Source organism: Mobula birostris, chromosome 17, assembly GCF_030028105.1.
Source record: "Mobula birostris isolate sMobBir1 chromosome 17, sMobBir1.hap1, whole genome shotgun sequence".
NCBI classification, from domain to species: domain Eukaryota; kingdom Metazoa; phylum Chordata; class Chondrichthyes; order Myliobatiformes; family Myliobatidae; genus Mobula; species Mobula birostris.
Genome location: NC_092386.1, coordinates 2,211,718 through 2,234,089, shown reverse-complemented (window position 1 = coordinate 2,234,089; position 22,372 = coordinate 2,211,718). Strand labels below are relative to the sequence as shown.

At 40.9% G+C, this 22,372-nt stretch overlaps 1 protein-coding gene across 5 annotated transcripts in view; it reads right to left on the bottom strand.

Annotated features, from left to right (window-relative positions):
* mctp1a (multiple C2 domains, transmembrane 1a) overlaps positions 1-22,372 on the bottom strand; it is a 559,392-nt gene that overhangs the window by 289,576 nt on the left and 247,444 nt on the right. For all 5 annotated transcript variants that reach the window (XM_072281200.1, XM_072281201.1, XM_072281204.1 and 2 more), the window contains exon 11: positions 3,976-4,069. In XM_072281200.1, coding sequence (XP_072137301.1) covers positions 3,976-4,069 — 94 coding nt within the window. The remainder of the gene's footprint in view (positions 1-3,975; positions 4,070-22,372) is intronic.

Genomic DNA, 22,372 nt, shown 5'->3' with positions numbered 1-22,372 from the left:
GTACTCTCTCTATTTTGTTGACATCTTTCCTATAATTCCGTGACCAAAACTGTACACAATACTCCAAATTTGGCCTCACCAAATGCCTTGTACAATTTTAACATTTCATCCCAACTCCTATACTCAATGCAACACACATAAAAGTTGCTGGTGAACGCAGCAGGCCAGGCAGCATCTCTAGCAAGAGGTACAGTCGACGTTTCGGGCCGAGACCCTTCGTCAGGACTAACTGAAGAAGAGATAGTAAGAGATTTGAAAGTGGGAGGGGGAGAGGGAGATCCAAAATGATAGGAGAAGACAGGAGGAGGAACGATGGAGCCAAGAGCTGGACAACTGATTGGCAAAGGGGATATGAGAGGATCATGGGACAGGAGGCCTAGGGAGAAAGAAAAGGGGGAGGGGCGAAAACCCAGAGGATGGGCAAGGGGTATAGTGAGGGGGGCAGAGGGAGAAAAAGGAGAGAGAGAGAAAAAATGTGTGTATATAAGAGCCAAAGAAATTACAGATGGGGAGCAGTGAGAGATGGTTTCACTGAACGCCCGTCGAAGAGAAGATTTAAACTTCTTCAGTGTAGGCATCACCGGAAGAGGCTTCGCAGTAGTGAATTTAAAAATTCTCCTGTCCCATGATCCTCTCATATCCCTTTTTCCAATCACCTGTCCAGCTCTTGGGTCCATCCCTCCCCCTCCTGTCTTCTCCTATCATTTTGGATCTCCCCCTCCCTCTCCCATTTTCAAATCTCTTACTAGCTCTTCTTTCAGTTAGTCCTGACGAAGGGTCTCAGCCCGAAACACCGAATGTACCTCTTCCTAGAGATGCTGCCTGGCCTGCTGCGTTCACCAGCAACTTTTATGTGTGTTGCTTGAAATTCCAGCATCTACAGATTTCCTCGTGTTTGCGTCCTATACTCAATGTTCTGATTTATAAAGGCCAGCATACCAAAAGCTTTCTTCACCACCCTATCCACATGAGATTCTGCCTTCAGGGAACTATGCACCATTATTCCTAGATCCCTCTGTTCTACTGCATTCCTCAATGCCCTACCATTTACCATGTATGTTCTATTTTGATTAGTCCTACTAAATTGTGCAAACAATTGAAAAACTAAACCAATAACACACAAAACATGAACTGCAGAGTCCCCAAAAATGAGTCCACCAGGGGCCCAGTTCAATGGTAAGGCACGTGTAGTTAAGATTCTGGCACCTTGCACCCGAAGGCGGTAGCAAGAAGAGGGGGAGATGGGTCAGACACAGGTGAACTGGATAGGCTCGGGTGGGGGGGAGATGGTGTGGGGATCCTGGCTGATGTGGAGTAGTGAGCTAAACACAGGTTCATCCTCCACCCTTGGCTTTGAAATCTTAATCTTTTTAATCCGGCTCAGTGCTGAAATCGGCTGATCATCAGTTTGATTTTTGCTCTAATGCCTGGGCCCTGCTGCTTCAATCTGGCCTGAAGTCCCATCCAGCAATGGCTGACAAGGGGAGTGTAGTTTACTGAATCCTTCCGGATACTGCAAAAATGCCAGGTCCTTTAGATGGTTCAAAAGTACAACTCCCAAAGGGAAATTACAGACTGCAGTGACTGTAGTCCAGAAAACATACATTTAGTACAATAATTAGTAGTTTTGTTAGTTATCTGCAAAGCATCTAACAAAACCACCAATGCTTTCTTGAGCCAAAGATCTTGGATCAAATAACTATTATTTATTTGCGATAATCTGATTGACTCCACTTTTAGCGAGCTCTGTTTCTTCATACACACTCTCAATTCTAACAATCATGAAAGACTTAACAAGTGGTCTGATCTGTGTTTTACTATTTATGTTGGTGTTCTGGACAATTAGACATTTAAACAGGACTTTGATTGATTGTGTAATGCCCTAGTAAAGATTTTACTGCTAATGTTGCAGGGTATTTCATGTAATAGTCTTTCTGAGGAAGCAGTGTGTTCTGCTGGCAGTGGTTTGGGTTACCGTTAAAGATAAGGGATGCTTAGGAATGTGTGTCATCCAATCAGGAGAGTGGAACTGGGAGAAGATTCTAGAGATCTCTGAGGGAGCGTGTTTTGTGACGAACACTGAACACTCTCGTCTTTTTGGGCGGGAGACGGAGAGAACTTGGCATAGGATTCAGTCTGGCGGGAACGTGCGATCCAGTGGAGCCCATAAGGGGAACTTCCACCAGGAAGCGGTGAATCGCAGTTGGTGCAGCGTTTACATCGAAAGCAACGGCTTCTGGAAGATTTGAGCTCCAGAGTGCACGTGACTGTTTAAGTATAATGGGCCTGTTTGTTTTTTTTCTTTCTTTCCTTTATAACTGTTTGCTTAAGTTAACATTCGTAAATACACCTTTTTGTAACTGCATGCAGTGTGTGACCTGTTATTTTTTGCTGACGGCTGGTTGCAAGGGGGTCACAATAAATCCACACAGTGTTCACAGAAACTTGGGTTTGGGGTGGGATTGAGACATTCCAACCTCAGGGGTTTAACGGGACCAAAGTCATATATACCCTAGACTGAGAAAGGTGGGTTTCTCATCAAAGTGTCCAGTGGCTGTTAGCGAGGGGCTAACGAGCTGCATTTCCAGACACTCCCAATAAAAAGGGGTTTCAACTGGCTACTGGGTTTTAGGTTCCTGTATCTAAAACCATCACAAAGAAAATGTCTAGAATATTTACTAGAATGAAGTAGTAGACTTATGCAAGTCGAAAACTGACCCATTACAGGAAACATCCTCTCCACATAAACTCGATTTTGGCGTTTCAATATTCGATAAGGTTCGATAAGTTGGAAACAAGACAGCTCCATTTAAAGCACAGTCTATGTTCCAAAGGTAATTTTACCATCCACGTGATGACATCAGTTACCAATTAAAGACAATTTTCCAACTGTCTGCTAGGTAATTTTGGATTTCTTCTTTCTAGAGTCACTCAGCTAATGTTACCAATGTGCAAGAGAATTTTCATCCACTGAAAAGTTCTAAAATTTTGGAAAATGATATCCTAAACCTGATGTGGCACTGCATACTTGTTGCATTTTTTCCTACATGGCCCACCGACATTTTTAGCTCTGTTACATGTATTGGAGGATTCAGAGGCAATTAAGACCATAACGCACAGGAGGAGAATTAGGCTATTCGGCCTATCAAGTCTGCTCCACCACTTGATCCTTTTCCCCATAACTTTGACACCATTACTAATCAAGAACATATCAACCTCTGCCTTAAATATATCCAATGACTACCTCCACAGCCGTCTGTGGCAATGAATTTCACAGATTCATCACTCTCTGGCTAAAGAAATTCCTCCTCTTCCCCGTTCTGAGGCTGTGCCCCTCAGATGGATGCCCCTCTATTCTGAGGCTAGACTGACCCTCTGGTCCTGGACTGACCGCCTGGTCCCAGACTCCCCATTATAGGAAGCATCCTCTCCACATCCACTCGATTTTGGCATTTCAATATTTGATAAGGTTCAATGAGAGCCCCCCTCATTCTTCTTAACTCCAGCGAGTACAACATTTCATTATTTGCTGATGGCCTTGCCCAGGCCTGTGCCCTGGAAACCTTCCAAGGCGCAAATCTATGGGCTCACGAGACTAACGGATGCCTATGATGGCACTAAATCGTCTCTTGGTTGGATCAAATAAACACTTGAGTGGGAATTACTCCTGGACCTTTCTTTAACCTTTAATATATATAGAAACACAAGCAGTTCAAAGAAATAGGACTGCATATGAAATTGCCGCTGTTTTTAAAAAACATTGTAGTACACACACTTCTCAAACTGAGTGGACTAAATTTGGAAATTTCTAGGCTTATACTTTAGAACTCTAAAACTCTGCAATGCAAATTTAATTTGAATTTATTCAGATTTGTGTGAATACTTCAAGCAATATAACATGCATGGGCAAAGCTAAAGAAAAAATTCTCTGTAATCTTCTCATATCAGAACAAGCACAAAATGACCTCTCCTTACCTGTGACATCAGCCACCATTAAGCCTTCTGCCTTGACCACCTTTACCTGGATGAATCCTATGTCTCTGAGGTTGTGAAAGGATCTAAACCACGACTGGAAAGTAATACAGTGAACAGTCAGTTTTGCTTTTCTAGCATCAATTGCTCCACTCTATCTGTATTCTGCTTTTAAACACAGGAGATTCTATAGATGCTGGAAATAGAAAGTAATGCCCACAAAATGGTGGAGGAACTCAGTGGGCCAGGCAGCCTTTCCACAGATGTTGTCTGACCTGCTGAGTTCCTCCAGCATTTTGTGTGTGTTTTGCTGCCATTCCTATTTCTATGTTATGTAAGAGCAAAAGTTTAATTATTTTTAACAGAGCCAATTGTTTGGCCTGAAATGTCAACTCTTTATTCCTTTCCATAGATGCTGCCTGACCTGCTGAGTTCCTCCAGTGTTGTCTGTGTGTTTTGCTGGGTTTTTTTCTACTTCAATGCCATAAAACCAAAAGATATTGGAGCAGAATTAAGCTATTTGGCCCATCAAGTCTACTCCACCATTTTATCATTGTTGATCCAATTGTCCTCTCAGCCCCAGTCTCCTGTTTTCTTCCCTGACCGATCAAGATTCTGTCAACCTCTGCTTTTATTATACGTAAAGGTTTGGCCTTCACAGCTGCCTGTGGTAAAGAAATGCACAGATTCACTGCTCCCTGGCTAAAGAAATTCATCTTCATCTCCATTCTAAAAATTTGCCCATCCATTCTGAGGCTGTGTCCCCGGTCTTAGACTCTCCCATCATAAGAAACATCCTCTCCACATTCACTCTATCAAGTCCTTTCAACATTCAATAGGTTTCAATGAGGTCACCCCTCATTCTTCTGAATTCCAGCGAATATAGGCTTAGAGTTATCAAACACTCTTCCTATGACAAGCCATTCAATCCTGGAATCACTTTTGTGAATCTCCTTTGAACCCTCTCCAGTTTCAGCACATCCTTTCTAAGAAAAGTGGTCCATGACTGTTTGCAATACTCCAAGTGAGGCCTCACCAGTGCTTTATAAAGTCTCAACATTACACTCTTGTTTTTTATATTCCAGTCCTCTTGAAATGAATGCTAACATCGTTTTTGCCTTCCTCACCACAGACCCAACCTGCAAATTAACCTTCTGGGAATCCATCACAAGGACTCCCAAGTCCCTTTGCACCTCATTTTTTTTTTTGGTATTCTCTCTCCATCTAGAAAATAGTTAACCCTTTCATTTCTTCTACCAAACTACATGACCATACACTTCCCGACACTGTATTCCATTTGCCCTTTCTTTGCCCATTCTGTTAATTTGTCTGTCCTTCTGTAGCCTCTGTACTTCCTCAAAAGAACCTGCCCTCCACCTATCTTCATATCATTTGCAAATTTTGGAACAAAGCCATCAATTCCATCATCTAAATCATTGACACATAACGTAAGAATAATTGGTCCCAACACAGATCCCTATGGAACACCTCCAGTCACTGGCAGTCAACCAGAAAAAGCTTCTTTTATTCCCACTCTTTGCCTCCTGCCAATCAGCCTCTGCTTTACCCATGCTAGAATCTTTCCTGTAATACCATGGGCTCATAGCTTGTTCAGCAGCCTCATGTATGGAACCTTGTCAAAGGCCTTCTGAAAATCCAAGTACACAACATCAGCCGATTCTCCTCTGTCTATCCTGTTTGTTATTACTTCAAAGAATCCCATCAGATTTGTAATGCAAGATTTCCCTTTGAGGAATGCATTCTGACTATGGCTTATTTTATCATGTGCCTCCAAGTACCCTTACACCTCATCTTTAACAATCGACTCCAACATCTTCCCAACCACTGAGGTCAGGCTAACTGGCCTATAGTTTCCTTTCTTCTGCCTCTCTGTTTTTTTGAAGACTGGAGTGACATTTGCAATTTTCTAGTCTTCCAGAACCAGAACCAGTCCAGAATTAGTGATTCTTGAAAGATTATTACTAATGCCTCCACGATCTCTTCAGACACATCCTTCAAAACTCTGCGGTGTACACCATTTGGTCCAGGTGACTTATCTACCTTCAGACCTTTCGGTTTCCCAAGAACCTTCTCCCTAGCAATGGTAACTTCACACACTCCATGCCCCCTGACACCTGGATCTTCCACCATAGTACTAGTGTCTTCCACCATGAAGACCAACACAAAATACTTAATTACTTCTTCCGCCATTCCCTTGTCCCCCATTACTACCTTTCCAGCATCATTTTCCAGTGGTCCGATATCCACTCTCACCTCTCTTTTACACTTTATGTATCTGAAGAAAGTTTTGGTATATCCTCTTTAATATTATTGGCTAGCTTACCTTCATATTCCATCTTTACATTCTTCATGACCTTTTTGGTTGCCTCCTGTTGGTTTTTAAAAGCTTCCTCAACCTCTAACCTCCTACTAATTTTTGCTCTATTATATACCCTCTTTTTGGTTTTTATGTTGACTTTGACTTCTCTTGTTAACCATGGTTGCGTCATCTTGCCTGTAGAATACTTCCTCCTCTGTTCGATGTATATATCCTGTGCTTTCCGAATTGCTTCCAGAAAGTCCAGCCATTGCTGGTCTGTCATCATCCCTGCCAGTTTTCTTTTCCAATCAATTCTGGCCAACTCTTCTCACAAGCCTCTGTAATTCCCTTTACCCCACTGTACTTCCCTTTACATTTGACTTTAGCCTCTCCTACTCATATCTCAGGGTGAATTTGATCACATTATGATCACTTGCTCCTCAGGGTTCTTTTAACTTAGGGCCCCTAACCAATTCTGGTTCACTGTACAACACCCAATCCAGAATATCTGATCCCCTAGTGGGCTCAATCATGAGCTGCTCTAAAAAAAAAAGCCATCTTGTAAGCAATCTAGAAATCCCTCCTCCTGGAATCCAGCACCGACCTGATTTTCCCAATCAATCTGCATTTTGAAGCCCCCCATGACCATTGTAATATTGCCCTTGTGGCATGCATTTTCTGTCTCCTGTTGTAATTTGTAGGTCACATCCTCACAACTGTTTGTCTATATAAAGGTCCCAATAGGGTCTTTTTACCCTTGCAATTCCTTAGCTCTATCCACAATGATTCAACACCTTCTGACCCTAGATCATAAACACGAAATAATACCAATCACCTCCCTGCTTCCCCTCCCCCACCCTTTTGTCTTTCAAATTACTGTTTTTTCAACTACCAGCATTCTTCAAACCCTCCCCAAAGTTCTTCCTTCAGTCCTGATGAAGGGTTTCGGCCTGAAACGTCGACTAATCTTTTCAACTGATGCTGAATAACCTGCTGAGTTCCTCCAGCGCATTGTGAGTGTTCCTCTGACCCTATGCCACCTCTTTCTAATGATTTGATTTCAGTTTTTACAACAGAGTAACACTGTTCCCTCTGCCTTCCTGCCTGTCCTTTTGATACAGTGTGCATTAAGCTCCCAGCTATAGCCTTCTTTCAGCCATGCAAGGACAAAGGTTTAATCATTTTTATCTGAACCAATTGTTTGGTTAATTTACAATTACTTCAGATATTCTTTATGCTTTTTTGCAAGAATTGCCATAGGAATTTATATGCCAATACAAAATATCGTTAATACCCCCACTGCTTCATATGAAGACAGTATCGAGAATATCAATTCAGATAATTTTTGGGGTTTTAGCTGTTTATTGGCTTTTACAAAAACTCCCTTCTGGAAAGCACTATAGGGCTATCAGGCCATCTACAGAGTTTCATCCTACAGGCAGTTCATCTGATCAACCATTCTAGTTATCCCCCATCCCCTCTATCCATTAGATCAGTTACTGGACTGTAAACACTTTAAACCACTCTTCATAATGTTGCTTACATTGTACATACATGCTAATACTTATGAACATTTATTCCATATCTGTATTTTTAAATTTATTTCTATATAATTCTTTATTCTGTATAATTGTTGAATGTTGTTGTTTTTTGTCAACACAACAAATTCCTAATGCCTATATTTAAATGTATATGGTGAATAAACTAGGTTCTTGAGAAAGATGACCCTTTTTATATATGGGCCAAATAGATCGCATCCAAATTATTTTCATTAATAATTTTTATACAGATAAGTTTTAAAACAATGATTAGCACTGGCAACTATATCCTTTCTAGCAGGGGTTCCCAACCTGGGGTTAATGGACCCCCTCGGTTAATGGAAGGGGATCACTGCATAAAAGAGTTGGGAACACCTGCTTTAGACCAGAAGATGTAGGAGTAGAATTAGGTCATTCGGTTCGTTGAGTCTGCTCCATCAATTATCCTTTAGAATTATTCTTCTACATCATTTACTAATATAGGGCAATTTATAGATACAAAAACCCTGATAAAGCATTGAATTTTTTGACCAATGTCAACTTAAGCAATTCTTGTGTTAGTTATCGCAGTTGAACTATATGATATGCCTAGTACAATAGTTTGCTCCCCACCACCCTGATCACTTGAAAAGTATTGCTAGAATTTGGCCAGAGGCATATTTCAGCAGTAAGCCTGATAGGCAAGTTGTACTAGTCCGTTGTTTCTCCTTTCCTTTAGCAATAAGTTTAAAGTAAGGCTCTAGCAGCTTTTGATTTAATGACATATACGTCAAATTCCAGTTGGGTAGCTCAAGTTCTATAAAGTGACCTCTGATTTCAAATGTCATGAAAAGAGTTTCCTGCAGATATCATGCCCCTGAATGAATTCTGGTTTAACAGAAGAACAAAGACTGTGTAAGGAACCAAGGAAGTTTTGCTAAATTATATCTGATATTTGTGTATTCGTGAAGCTAATTGCAGCAAATCAACTTACAAACGTACAAGGTGATTATGGTGTTAATCAATGGACGGTTTCAATGTTCTGGCTTGTACTGTTGATTCCACTTAAACACTAGCTAATTCGTTAAGCTCAGAAATTCCCATTTATATTCTTCTGGGTTCCATTAAGGGAAATGAGGCAGACACACACAGGCCTAGAGCCATTCCCAATTACAATGTCAAAGTACCTTTATTAATGAGGCTACTAAACACAACGCAAGCAGACTCGATGTTGTCATTGAAAGAATTTAAGATCTGTTGATGTTTATCCCATGCAACTCATTAAACTATGCATATAATACACACATTTAATTCCACCAATACTTTACACTTTTCAACCCCGTTTAACATTTTGGGCATTCATAAAAAGAATTATTTTATAACATGGATAACTGTTATAAGTAAAGTCTATCTCAAACCCAAGTAAAAACAAATGAGGTCTGAAATAAGTTCCATAAACTGAATTTAGCCTTTTGGAGAAGAAAATGACTAGTCATGGGTTCAACGTCCATTCAGAAACTGGATGGCAGAAGAACTAGAATCAAAATCAAAATCAGAAGCAGGAAACATCACTGGCATATGTCATGAAAGTTGTTTTTTGCAGCAGCAGTACATAGCAACATATAATCATAAAAAGTATGAATTACAGCATAGAATAGTGCAATAAGTGAAAAGAAAGTAGTGAGATAGTGTTGATGGGAGGAAGCTATTCCTGAATTGTTGAGTGGAATTAACGAGGATTAATAAGATTAATCAGGGTCTATGCAGTTGTACCATTATAAAAATATATACCCAAGATGCTGAGGATTGTTACAGCCGCCTCTGGCCAAATTAGTCATCTCATGGGGACTGTTGCTACTCTCTAATGCAAAGTCACTTATATACTTCACCTTCTCAACGTAACTCTTAAATCGGATCACTGACAACATGAGTAGGCAAGTTTTAACTCTTCATGTTTCATAAAACGTTCAAATCCTGTAGACCAATGTTACTTAGTTTCTCAAATTACTCTAAAGGACCCAAATAACATAATTGTAACAGAGGATGGAAATAAATCAGGATGGAAAATCAAGTTGTGACGGCAAAAGATAATGGGATGGGATGTCTGACTAGTGCTATTTCCCTTTGTTAAATCCATTCACAGATCCAGGGGACAGACATACAATAATATTTGAAGCAATACAATAAAAGACGTGAGCCCCACTGAGGAAATGAAATTTGGAGATATGTCCTGCTTCTCCGTACCTACTCTGTAAAAAATAACTGACCCCCTGTTTCCAAAGAATTCCCTCAGGAAATAGAGGCAAGTTTTTAGGATAATTGAACCCTCTACGATTAATCATGTTTTTGAAAGTTTTGTTAATTTTTTCTCAATGCATTCAGGCTTGGAGATGCCAGAAATGGCCAGAAGTGCAAATGAAATGATTTCACTACCTCAACAAGTTAGGAACCATTAAGAACCTTAAGGTATCGACAATCATCTTAATGTTATAATGAAAATAAAGATTTGGAAGATGCAATCATTGATAACATTGTATGAAGACAATCAATTATCACAGACTTTGTTCATTTACAGCCAACCAAAGGAATATGGTAGTGTACACTGAATTCCTCCGTCACTAAGTATTGGGAACTAATACACAGTTTTATAGTACTGTAATAGTATTGATAGTGTTCTGTATTTCATTTAAGGACTTTGCAATTATTGAAAAATTCCTCAACTCAGGTCACTTTCTGGAAAATTTGTTACTCAGTTAAACAGGAGATTATCTTTTTTATACCTTTTAACTATTTTCTTGAAACTTTGGCTAACTGGGGCAGCCGCTTAATTGGGCCAAAACGTACTGGCCCCGACACATCCCAATTCACCAGAATCCACTGTACTTTCTACTAGGCATTAACATGCTCAACACTGCCTGACTGTGTGCTAAGACGGCGTTGAGAATGTTAATGCCTAAAATAAAGCCTAGAGTTGTCAAATTAATCATTCCCTTCAGATTAGTATACGGGCTTTTTCATGTCTTAAATTAGTTAATTTAATTTTCCATTTTTCTAATCCTCTCAGTTCCACAGTACCATCTCTGATGGGAGCAAAACTCAGAATATGATTGTAGCCAATTTGGCCTTGAGTTTTGCCATGGTTCCTAATTGGAACTGTTTTCTATGAACATACATACTGACTGGCAAATATTCTACAAGAGGGCATCCGAATTCCTTCTGAACTTTTGGTGTTCAGAAATGCTATTCTTAGATAATTTAAAGTCAAGGCACCTACGTAAGTGACATATGAAAAGTTGAAGTTGCCATTGACATGGCTACATTTAAACTATATTTTTTTAAACCAGTTATGGAGGATCTCAGGTTATTCTCCTTGTATTATAGGAAGTTAAAAGATTAGATGGAAGTATGGAGAATAATGACAGGTGATAACAGATTGAATAAGGAGGAGGTATATACAGAAAGTGATGAGTAAAGTAACCACATTTAAAACAACTTTTCATCAGTAATGTCACTGGTTTGAAATCTAAGGGTCAGAGAAAGCTTTGAAGGGAATTGTAAACAATGGTGATGGAATCATGAAAATCGAGGACCTGAGTGTCATAAGCCACACTTCATTAAACACAAATATTGTTTGAGGGACTCGCATACACAGGTTGGCTGCTCTGTTTCCAGAAAGTGATCTGAGTTGAGGAGATTTCCAATAATTGCAAAGTTCTTTGGAAGGCCTATACCAGGGAAGAAATTAGGAGTATCAATGCTCCTAATGTCACCCCTTTTGTAAGCAAAAAGTGAGTGAAAAGAGGAAGACAGGAATCAAAGGTCAGTCATGAGAAGATGCAAATTCAGAATTATTATTTTTCTTCACATTATGAGTTGCTGTGATCTGAAAAGCAAAGCCTGAAAGAGTGGAAGTCGTGGATTCAATAGTAAAATGACAGGAAAATACATTAAGTGGTTACAAAGGTAGAGCTGAGGGATGAGATTAATTGGACGGTTGTACATAAGAGCTGGAACAATTGTGGTGAGTCTGTGTTGTGTCACCAAGAATTAGAATCAAGTTTATTATCACTGACTTATGTTGTAAAATTTGCTGTTTTGTGGCAGCAGTACAGTGCAATATATAAAATACACTATAAATTACAATAAGAATATATATATATAAATTGAATTAAGTAAGTAGCACAAAAAGAGAGCAAAGAAGTGACGGAGTATTTATGGGTTCATTGTCCATTCAGAAATCTGATGGCAGAGGGGAAGAAGCTGTTCCTGAAATGTTGACTGTGTATCTTCAGGCTCCTGTACCTCCTCCTTGATGGTAGAAATGAGAAGGGGGCATGTCCTGGGTGGTGGGGATCCTTATTGATGGATGCCGCGTTTTTGAGGCATCGCCATTTGAAGATGCCCTCAATGGTGCAGAAGCTAGTGTCCATTCAGCAGAAGACGGATATTGCCAATGACAACAATGGGTGAACTGATGAAAAAAAGAATTTTCTGCAAAAAAACTGTATTTATTGTTTAAATGCTGTTTGTGTGACCTTACTACACGAATTAGTTACTTTGTTTCCTGAGTTAGTTAAAGTACTGCAATGTTGACAAAGTCCTTCCGTTTGGTCTAAGGTTGGGAAAGACGTTTCTCATTTTCTTTCTTACTTAGTTACAGATGAGGACAATCCGATTTACAGAAGGAGGAATTTCAAAAATGGTGCCCAGGAAATGACTTGTAATACTTACCTGGAGGCAGACCAAAAAGAGGCAGTTTACCAATAAAAATAAATCAATGAGATGTACTTCACTGAATAAATACAGGAGGTAGTTTAAAATAATGGTAATTTCTAATGTTTGTGAGAAATCTTTTCCAGCTGCTCGATTGCAAATAAAGAGTTCGTCTGATGTGCTCTGGACAATAAAGAGCTTGCAAAAGATGCCGGAACCAGATATGCCCTGCCCAGCAAAAGAATCCAGGAGAGGAGAGAGGAAGGTAGAAGCAAAAAAAGTACTACCTTCAAAATATCTGATACATAGTCATACTGAATACTTAAAAAAACCTCAGCATCAGAACACCAAAACATTGCAAAACTATATCAAAAATTTCAAAGAAAATTTACCAATGAGGAAAAAGAATTCTAAAACATTTGAACATTCCATCAGTGTTGGGCCACCACAGTTAATGCGGCGCTGGTACAGCTCAGGGCAACAGAGTTCAGAGTTCAATCCCAGCATCCTCTGTGCATCCTTCCTGTGAAACGTGCGGGTTTCCTCTGGGTGCTCTGGTTTCCTCCCACACTTCAAAGACGTACTGGTTATTAGGTTAATTGATCATTGTAAATTGTCCTGTGATTAGGCTAGGGTAAATTTGAGGGCTGCTAGTCGGCTTGGCTTGAAGGGCCGGTAGGGCCTATTCTGCATGGTATCCCTAATTTAAAAAAAAATGAAAAAAATAAAGTAAAATAAATTACAAATATTAACTTCAATACTTGATCCATTATTAAGGACCACTTCTCATTGCTACCATTAAGAAGATGGTACAGGAGTCTGAAGATACACACTTAATGCTTCAGGAACAGCTTCTTCCCTTCTGCCATCAGATTTGTGAATGGACAATGAATCCCTGAACACTAACTCATTATTTCTGCTATTTCTTTGCACTATTGTAATTTATAATATTGTATGTATTACTTTGAACTGCTCATGGAAAACAACAAATTTCACGACAAACTATGTCAATGATATTAACCCTGATTCTAATTCTGATTCAGTCTCTCACAGCATTTCCATTCCATAGAAACCATGGCACTAAGTCTCACCAAAATCCATTGTCTGAATGAGTGACAGTTCTCCACACGGAGATTATGCAAAACCCAACCATGACTTTGCAGCGTTCACCTATAGAAACCACTACCCTGCTGACAGTCCGCATAAACAAATGACACTATGCCCAGGAAAATCTGATCAGTATACGAACAGCTGAAAGCAGCCTGAAAGACATTGTCACTCCCTCCTTGATGTTTGTTGCTGCTTCGCCTTCATGTCTTTCACCGCCAGGAAAAAATGCACGTTCCTTTAATATAAACTCTTAATCATTCAACTTTGCACGTAATTCTGCTTTGTTACTCCTCTGAACCAAACCTTTCATTCTTTCCAGTAAACCCAGGATTGTGTGCAGTGCCAGAGAGGTCACAGTGATGATTTTCCATCAAGAAAAGGGATATCTTCATTTTAGAGAAAAAAAACCTGTGGCCTCCATGATGTCAACTTGATGTAACAGCAGATTTATATACTTACTTACTTCCTTTCTGTTATGATACTAGCATTTAGGGCAACAATGAAGCCCCTCCGTCCCTGGCAGTGTTCAGGGCTTCCTTCATCATGTCGGCAGCTTCCTCTCAGTTTTCACTACTGTCAGTCATGCAAGTCCTGGTGCTCGAATAGCATTACACTAACCGCTACATCTTTTCACTTCTCTCCTCTGGACCTCCATATCACACCACTATCCTCATCATTATCCTCCATTTCACACCACTATCCTCATCATTATCCTCCACTTCACACCACTATCATCATTATCCTCCATTTCACACCACTATCATCATCATTATCCTCCACTTCACACCACTATCCTCATCATTATCCTCCATTTCACACCACTATCCTCATCATTATCCTCCATTTCACACCACTATCCTTATCATTATCCTCCACTTCACACCACTATCATCATTATCCTCCATTTCACACCACTATCCTCATCATTATCCTCCACTTCACACCACTATCATCATCATTATCCTCCATTTCACACCACTATCCTCATCATTATCCTCCATTTCACACCACTATCCTCATCATTATCCTCCACTTCACACCACTATCATCATCATTATCCTCCATTTCACACCACTATCCTCATCATTATCCTCCACTTCACACCACTGTCCTATTCATTATCCTCCACTTCACACCACTATCCTCATCATTATCCTCCATTTCACACCACTATCCTCATTATCCTCCATTTCACACCACTATCCTCATCATTAACCTCCATTTCACACCACTAACCTATTCATTATCCTCCACTTCACACCACTATCCTATTCATTATCCTCCATTTCACACCACTATCCTCATTATCCTCCACTTCACACCACTATCCTCATCGTTAGTCCCCGACTTAAGCAGAGATCCAGTCCTTAAAGATGGATCAAAATGCTAGAGAACTTCCACCACTCAATAGTCCAGCTGCACCAAAATTCCTTGCCAATAGTTGTATCGTTGGACCAGTGTGTGCCCACTGATACAAGGACTAGAAGCTCTGCTAAGCAGCTGGAGACCGGATTCAACAATGTATGTGTCTGGCTCGAATCATGGAAAACCACCGTTCCCTGATTTCTGTGGGGAAACCATCCCAGCCCACATTGTTCCTTCTGACCACCAGAAATGTGGTGATTCCACAACAGAACATTTGCTATTTCTCTCATCTGGGAAATAACACAGCTGCTCATAAGACCTTATTTGAAAGAACAACAGTTATTAAAGAGCCACTTACTGATGGAGCCAATATAGATTGTCCCCTGCTTCATCAAATTAAATCTGAGCAGTTTCAATGAATAACCACAGAACCCTCTTATTATCAGACCCAATTTGCCAACTAAATGTAGGACATTAAATAGCCCATAGGATTAAACTGGGAGAAAGTGAACTAAAAATGAAATGAAACAATCAACGAAAATTAAAAAGAGCCAAATGTACTCGATTGTATTCTACTTAACAAGAGTATACACTTGTGAATAGTTCTTCCAAAGACAGAATGGCTCCCTATTCATTTCAATGGAAGCCTGTTCCATTAAGTGCATAATAATATGGGTAACTGTCTTTGAGTGGATAATTTTATAGCCCAACTCTACACTCAACAGTGCTAATGGAAAGCTGTTAATTGTTCATTGGTTTATAGTCTATCCCATGTAAGTATCACGGTCTGAGATTTTTAACAACTCTTACATTTTATTCTGACTGCAAATGCACAAAAGCATTCTTAGGCATTAGTCTGAATACAGCTGAGAACCTATCTTCAACGACTTCTGCTGAGTGTAAATTCCCAATTCTCCTATGTTCCCTGGAGAATGAGATGTACTTGAAAAGCAGCTCCATACTGAAAATATTTAACGTAGAAATAACAAATAAGGAGAACGTGAGAAATAATTGTAGAAATCTTGTCAAATAGATGGGAATGTATTAAAGGATTAATTCCAAGGTCAGGACTGTTCATATGTTTATGGAGGTAATGAAAGATTTAGGTGCATGCTTTCATGTGAAATTTAGGTTAAAATTTGGAAGTCTGTGAGAAATTAAATTAACTCAAGTGACAAAGCTGGAAACCTGTATCAATATTAATGCAAATTCTGATGGATTTTAAATTTACAAAAGTCAATGAATTTACGATATTTATTACATTTTGCTAATTTTATTTCACGCATTACCATGAACCTTACAGATTTTTCACAAAGAAATGGGGTCTAAAATTAAAAGGTACGGACCTAAGATAAGGTGGGGTGGTGGGGTGGAGAAAATTTAACGAAAAACTGAGGGATAGATTTTTCATAGAGGCAGAGGTGGGTATGTGGAACAAGCTGCCAGAGGAAGGAGCCCTGAGGTAGGAGACCTGAAGGGGGAGATCAGAGGGGGAGACCCGAGGGAGGAGATCAAAGGAAGGAGACCTGAGGGGGAGACCTGAGGAAGAGACAAAAGCTGCATAAAGGATAAGTTTTTCACACAGATGGTGGGCCATAAGATATAGAAGCAGAATTAGGCCATTCAAGCCCATCAAGCCCACTCCGCCATTTCATCATGGCTGATCCTGGATCCCAATGAGGTGGAGGATAAATGCGTGGCTGAGGGATTGGAGCAGGGGGCAGGGATTCAAGTTTTTGGATCACTGGGGCCTCTTTTGGCACAGGTGTGACCTGTACAAAAAGGACGGGTTACACGTGAATCCTAAGGGGACCACTATCCTGGAGGGGAGATTTGCAAGGGCTACTGAGATGACTTTAAACTAGAATGGTTGGGGGGAGGGAATCAAATTAAAAGACTAGGAGAGAGGAGGTTAGTTCACAACAGGGGGATGGGAACAAGTGCAGAGAGACAGAGGGGTGTAAAATGAGGGTAGAAGCAAAAAGTAGTATGGTGAAAAGTAAAAGTGGCAGGCCGGCAAATCCAGGGCAAAAATCAAAAAGGGCCACTTTTCAACATAATTGTATAAGGGCCAAGAGTGTTGTAAAAGCAAGCCTGAAGGCTTTATGTGTCAATGCAAAGGGCATTCGTAATAAGGTGGATGAATTAACAGTGCAGATTGTTATTAATGAATATGATATCGTTGAGATCACGGAGACATGGCTCCAGGGTGACCAAGGATGGGAGCTCAACACTGAGGGAAATTCAATATTCAGGAGGGATAGACATGAAAGAAAAGGAGGTGGGGTAGCATTGCTGGTTAGAGAGGAGATTAACACAATAGAAAGGAAGGACATTAGCCGTGAGGATGTGGAATCGATATGGGTAGAGCTGCATAACACTAAGGTGCAGAAAACGCTGCTGGGAGTTGTGCACAGGCCACCTAACAGTAGTAGTGAGGTTGGGGATGGCATTAAACAGGAAATTAGAAATGTGTACAATAAAGGAACAGCAGTTATAATGCAAACAACAGGAATTCTGCAGATGCTGGAAATTCAAGCAACACACATCAAAGTTGCTGGTGAACACAGCAGGCCAGGCAGCATCTCTAGGAAGAGGTGTAGTCGATGTTTCAGGCCGAGACCCTTCGTCAGGACTAGCAGGCCAGGCAGCATCTCTAGGAAGAGGTGCAGTCAACGTTTCAGGCCGAGACCCTTCGTCAGGACTACACAGGCCAGGCAGCATCTCTAGGAAGAGGTGTAGTCGACGTTTCAGGCCGAGACCCTTCGTCAGGACTAGCAGGCCAGGCAGCATCTCTAGGAAGAGGTGCAGTCAACGTTTCAGGCCGAGACCCTTCGTCAGGACGAGGTCGACTGCACCTCTTCCTAGAGATGCTGCCTGGCCTGCTGCGTTCACCAGCAACTTTGATGTGAGCAGTTATAATGGGTGACTTCAACCTACATATAGATTGCGTGAACCAAATTGATAAGGGTGCTGAGGAAGAGGATTTCTTGGAATGTATGCGGGATGGTTTTTTTGAACCAACATGTCGAGGAACCAACTAGAGAGCAGGTCATTCTAGATTGAGTATTGAGCAATGAGGAAGGGTTAACTAGCAATCTTATCGTGAGAGACCCCTTGGGTAAGAGTGACCATAATATGGTGGAATTCTTCATTAAGATGGAGAGTGACATAGTTAATTCAGAAACAAAGGTTCTGAACTTAAAGAAGGGTAACTTTGAAGGTACGAGACGTGAATTAGCTAAGGTAGACTGGTAAATGATACTTGAAGGGTTGATGGTGGATATGCAATGGCAAGCATTTAAAGATCGCATGGATGAACTACAACAATTGTTCATCCCAGTTTGGCAAAAGAATAAATCAGGGAAGGTAGTGCACCCGTGGCTGACAAGGAAAATTAGGGATAGTATCAATTCCAAAGAAGAAACATACAAATTAGCCAGAAAAAGCGGCTTACCTGAGGACTGGGAGAAATTCAGAGTCCAGCAGAGGAGGACAAAGGGCTTCATTAGGAAAGAAAAAGAGATTATGAGAGAAAACTGACAGGGAACATAAAAACTGACTGTAAAAGCTTTTATAGATATGTGAAAAGAAAAAGATTGGTTAAGACAAATGTAGGTCCCTTACAGACAGAAACAGGTGAATTGATTATGGGGAACAAGGACATGGCAGACCAATTGAATAACTACTTTGGTTCTGTCTTCACTAAGGAGGACATAAATAATCTTCCAGAAATAGTAGGGGACAGAGGGTCTAGTGAGATGGAGGAAATGAGGGAAATACATGTTAGTAGGGAAGTGGTGTTAGGTAAATTGAAGGGATTAAAGGCAGATAAATCCCCAGGGCCAGATGGTCTGCCTCCCAGAGTGCTTAAGGAAGTAGCCCAAGAAATAGTGGATGCATTAGTGATAATTTTTCAAAACACTTCAGATTCTGGATTAGTTCCTGAGGATTGGAGGGTGGCTAATGTAACCCCGCTTTTTAAAAAAGGAGGGAGAGAGAAACCAGGGAATTATAGACTGGTTAGCCTAACATCGGTGGTGGGGGAAAATGCTAGAGTCAGTTATCAAAGATGTGATAACAGCACATTTGGAAAGCGGTGAAATCATCGGACAAAGTCAGCATGGATTTGTGAAATGAAAATCATGTCTGACGAATCTCATAGAATTTTTTGAGGATATAACTAGTAGAGTGGATAGGAGAGAACCAGTGCATGTGGTATATTTGGATTTTCAAAAGGCTTTTGACAAGGTCCCACACAGGAGATTAGTGTGCAAACTTAAAGCACACGGTATTGGGGGTATGGTATTGATGTGGATAGAGAATTGGTTGGCAGACAGGAAGCAAAGAGTGGGAATAAACGGGACCTTTTCAGAATGGCAGGCAGTGACTAGTGGGGTACTGCAAGGCTCAGTGCTGGGACACCAGTTGTTTACAATATATATTAATGACTTAGACGAGGGAATTAAATGCAGCATCTTCAAGTTTGCGGATGACATGAAGCTGGGCGGCAGTGTTAGCTGTGAGGAGGATGCTAAAAGGATGCAGGGTGACTTGGATAGGTTAGGTGAGTGGGCAAATTCATGACAGATGCAATTTAATGTGGATAAACGTGAGGTTATTCACTAGGGTGGCAAAAACAGGAAAACAGATTATTACCTGAATGGTGGCCGATTAGGAAAAGGGGAGGTGCTGGCATTCATAGCAAGAGGATTCGAGTACAGGAGCAGGGAGGTACCACTGCAGTTGTACAAGGCCTTGGTGGAACCACACCTGGAGTATTGTGTGCAGTTTTGGTCCCCTAATCTGAGGAAAGACATTCTTGCCATAGAGGGAGTACAAAGAAGGTTCACCAGATTGATTCCTGGGATGGCAGGACTTTCATATGATGAAAGACTGGATCGGCTAGGCTTATACTCGTTGGAATTTAGAGGACTGAGGGGGGATCTTATTGAAACGTATAAAATCCCAAAGGGATTGGACAGGCTAGATGCAGGAAGATTGTTCCCGATGTTGGGGAAGTCCAAAACGAGGGGTCACAGTTTGAGGATAAAGGGGAAGCCTTTTAGGACCGAGATGAGGAAAAACTTCCTCACACAGAGAGTGGTGAATCTGTGGAATTCTCTGCCACAAGAAACAGTTGAGGTCAGTTCATTGGCTATACTTAAGAGGGAGTTAGATATGGCCCTTGTGGCTAAAGGGATCAGGGGGTCTGGAGAGAAGGCTGGTACAGGGTTCTGAGTTGGATGATCAGACATGATGATACTGAATGGCGGTGCAGGCTCAAAGGGCCGAATGGCCTACTCCTGCACCTATTTTCTATGTTTCTATGAACTGAACTGAACTTTACTCATCATCGTAAGACTGTATCTTTTTACCCCTAGACTTAAAGAAACTTGTTTTTCACATCTATTTCCACACTTACTGATATACTTACTTATATATAATCATCGCTAACCTGTATGATTTATCTACATTTATATTACTGTATTGCATAGTTACTAATAAATATTATTAGTTAGTAGCAATACTGGACTCCAAGGTGTTCCCCATCTCTGCCGGTTCTTTATTCCCATCATGGGGTACGTGACACGCCTCTTTTATTCTTTATATAACTGAGAAAACTTTTAGTATCCTGCTTTATATTATCAGCTAGTTTGTTTTTATATTTCATCTTTTCCCTTGTTATAGCTTATTTTGTTTTTTTTTGGTTTTTAAAAGCTTCCCAATCATCCAACTTCCCATTCACTTTTGCTACCTTATATGGCCTTTCCTTGGCTTTACGCAGCCCTTGTCCGACAGCCCGATCAGCAGCAGGAGCAGGCCACTGCGAAGAGGTTTCCTGAGGTCAGTGACGCTTCTTTAAAAGTACAAAAGGGACAAGCAGGGCGGACATTGTTGAGAATGGGCCAGTGGTGAGAGTAGGTATGTCAGGCTTTGGTTCAAAGGAGGCTTCAGCTCAAAGGAGCCGGTAACTCTGGGTAAGTTTCTGTTCATGTTCCCTTTTCTCCTCCTCCTACTGTACTGAATGTAGCAGATGGTCGTTGTGTGTTCTTCATGCCGGATGTTGGAGTCCTGGGAGACCCAGAGTCTCCCGGGGAACTACATCTGCCTGAAGTGAATCCAGCTGCAGCTCCTTGAAGACCATGTTACTACTGGAGCAGTAGCTGGAGGACCTTGGGCTTGTACAGGAGAGTGAGAAGATCATCGTTCAGAGTTACAGGGAAGTAATCACTGCTAACTTGGAGGAGGCGAGCAGCTGGGTGACTGTCAGGAGAAATGGAAATGTGAATAGATAGTTAGCACAGAGCACCTCTGTGGCTGTTTTGGATACTGTCGTGGGGGATGATCTTCCAAGGGAATGCCATACAGACAGAATTACTGGCAGTGGGCACAGGTCTGTGGTGTGGAAGGGAAAGAGGGAGAAGCGGGGAGCATAGTGATAGGGATGACAGCAGAGCAGGAATGGTGAGAGTTTCTGGGAAAAAATGAGGAAGGTGGAGGATAGCTGTATTCCAAAAACAAAGAAATACTCAAACGGCAAAATAGTACAACTGTGGCTGACAAGGGAAGTAAAAGCTAATGTAAAAGCAAAAGAGAGGGCGTACCACAAAGCAAAAATTAGTGGGAAGACAGAGAATTGGGAAGCTTTTGAAACCTACAGAGAGCAACTAAAAGAATCATTAGGAGGGAAAAGATGAAATATGAAAGCAAGCTAGCAAACAACATCAAAGTGGATAGTAAAAGCCTTTTCAAGTAGGTAAGAAATAAAAGAGAGATGAGAGCAGATATTGGTCCACTAGAAAATGAGGCCGGAGAAATAATAATGGGGGCCAAGGAGATGGCAGATGAACTAAATGAGTATTTTGCATCACCCTTCACTGTGGAAGACACCAGCAGTGTGCCAGACGTCGAAGGATGTGAGGGAAGAGAAGTGAGTGCAGTTACTATTACAAGGGAGAAGGTGCTGAGAGAGGTAGTGTTAGAGATTGTGAAGGCATTAGTAATGATCTTTCAAAAATCATTGGACACTGGCATGGTGCCAGAGGACTGGAAAATTGCAAATGTCACATCATTCTTTAAGAAAGGAGGAAGGCAGCAGAAAGGAAATTATAGAGCAGTTAGTTTGGCCTCAGTATTTGGAAAGATGTTGGTCAAGACTTAAGGATCAGGTTATGGAGTACTTGGAGACATAGGACAAGACAGGACAAAGTCAGCATGGTTTCCTTCAGGGAAAATCTTGCCTGACAAATATGTTGAAATTCTTTGAGGAGATTACATACAGGATAAATAAAGGGGATGTAGTGGATGTTGTATATTTGGATTTTCAGGAGGCCTTTGACAAAGTGCCACACATGAGGCTGCTTACCAAGTT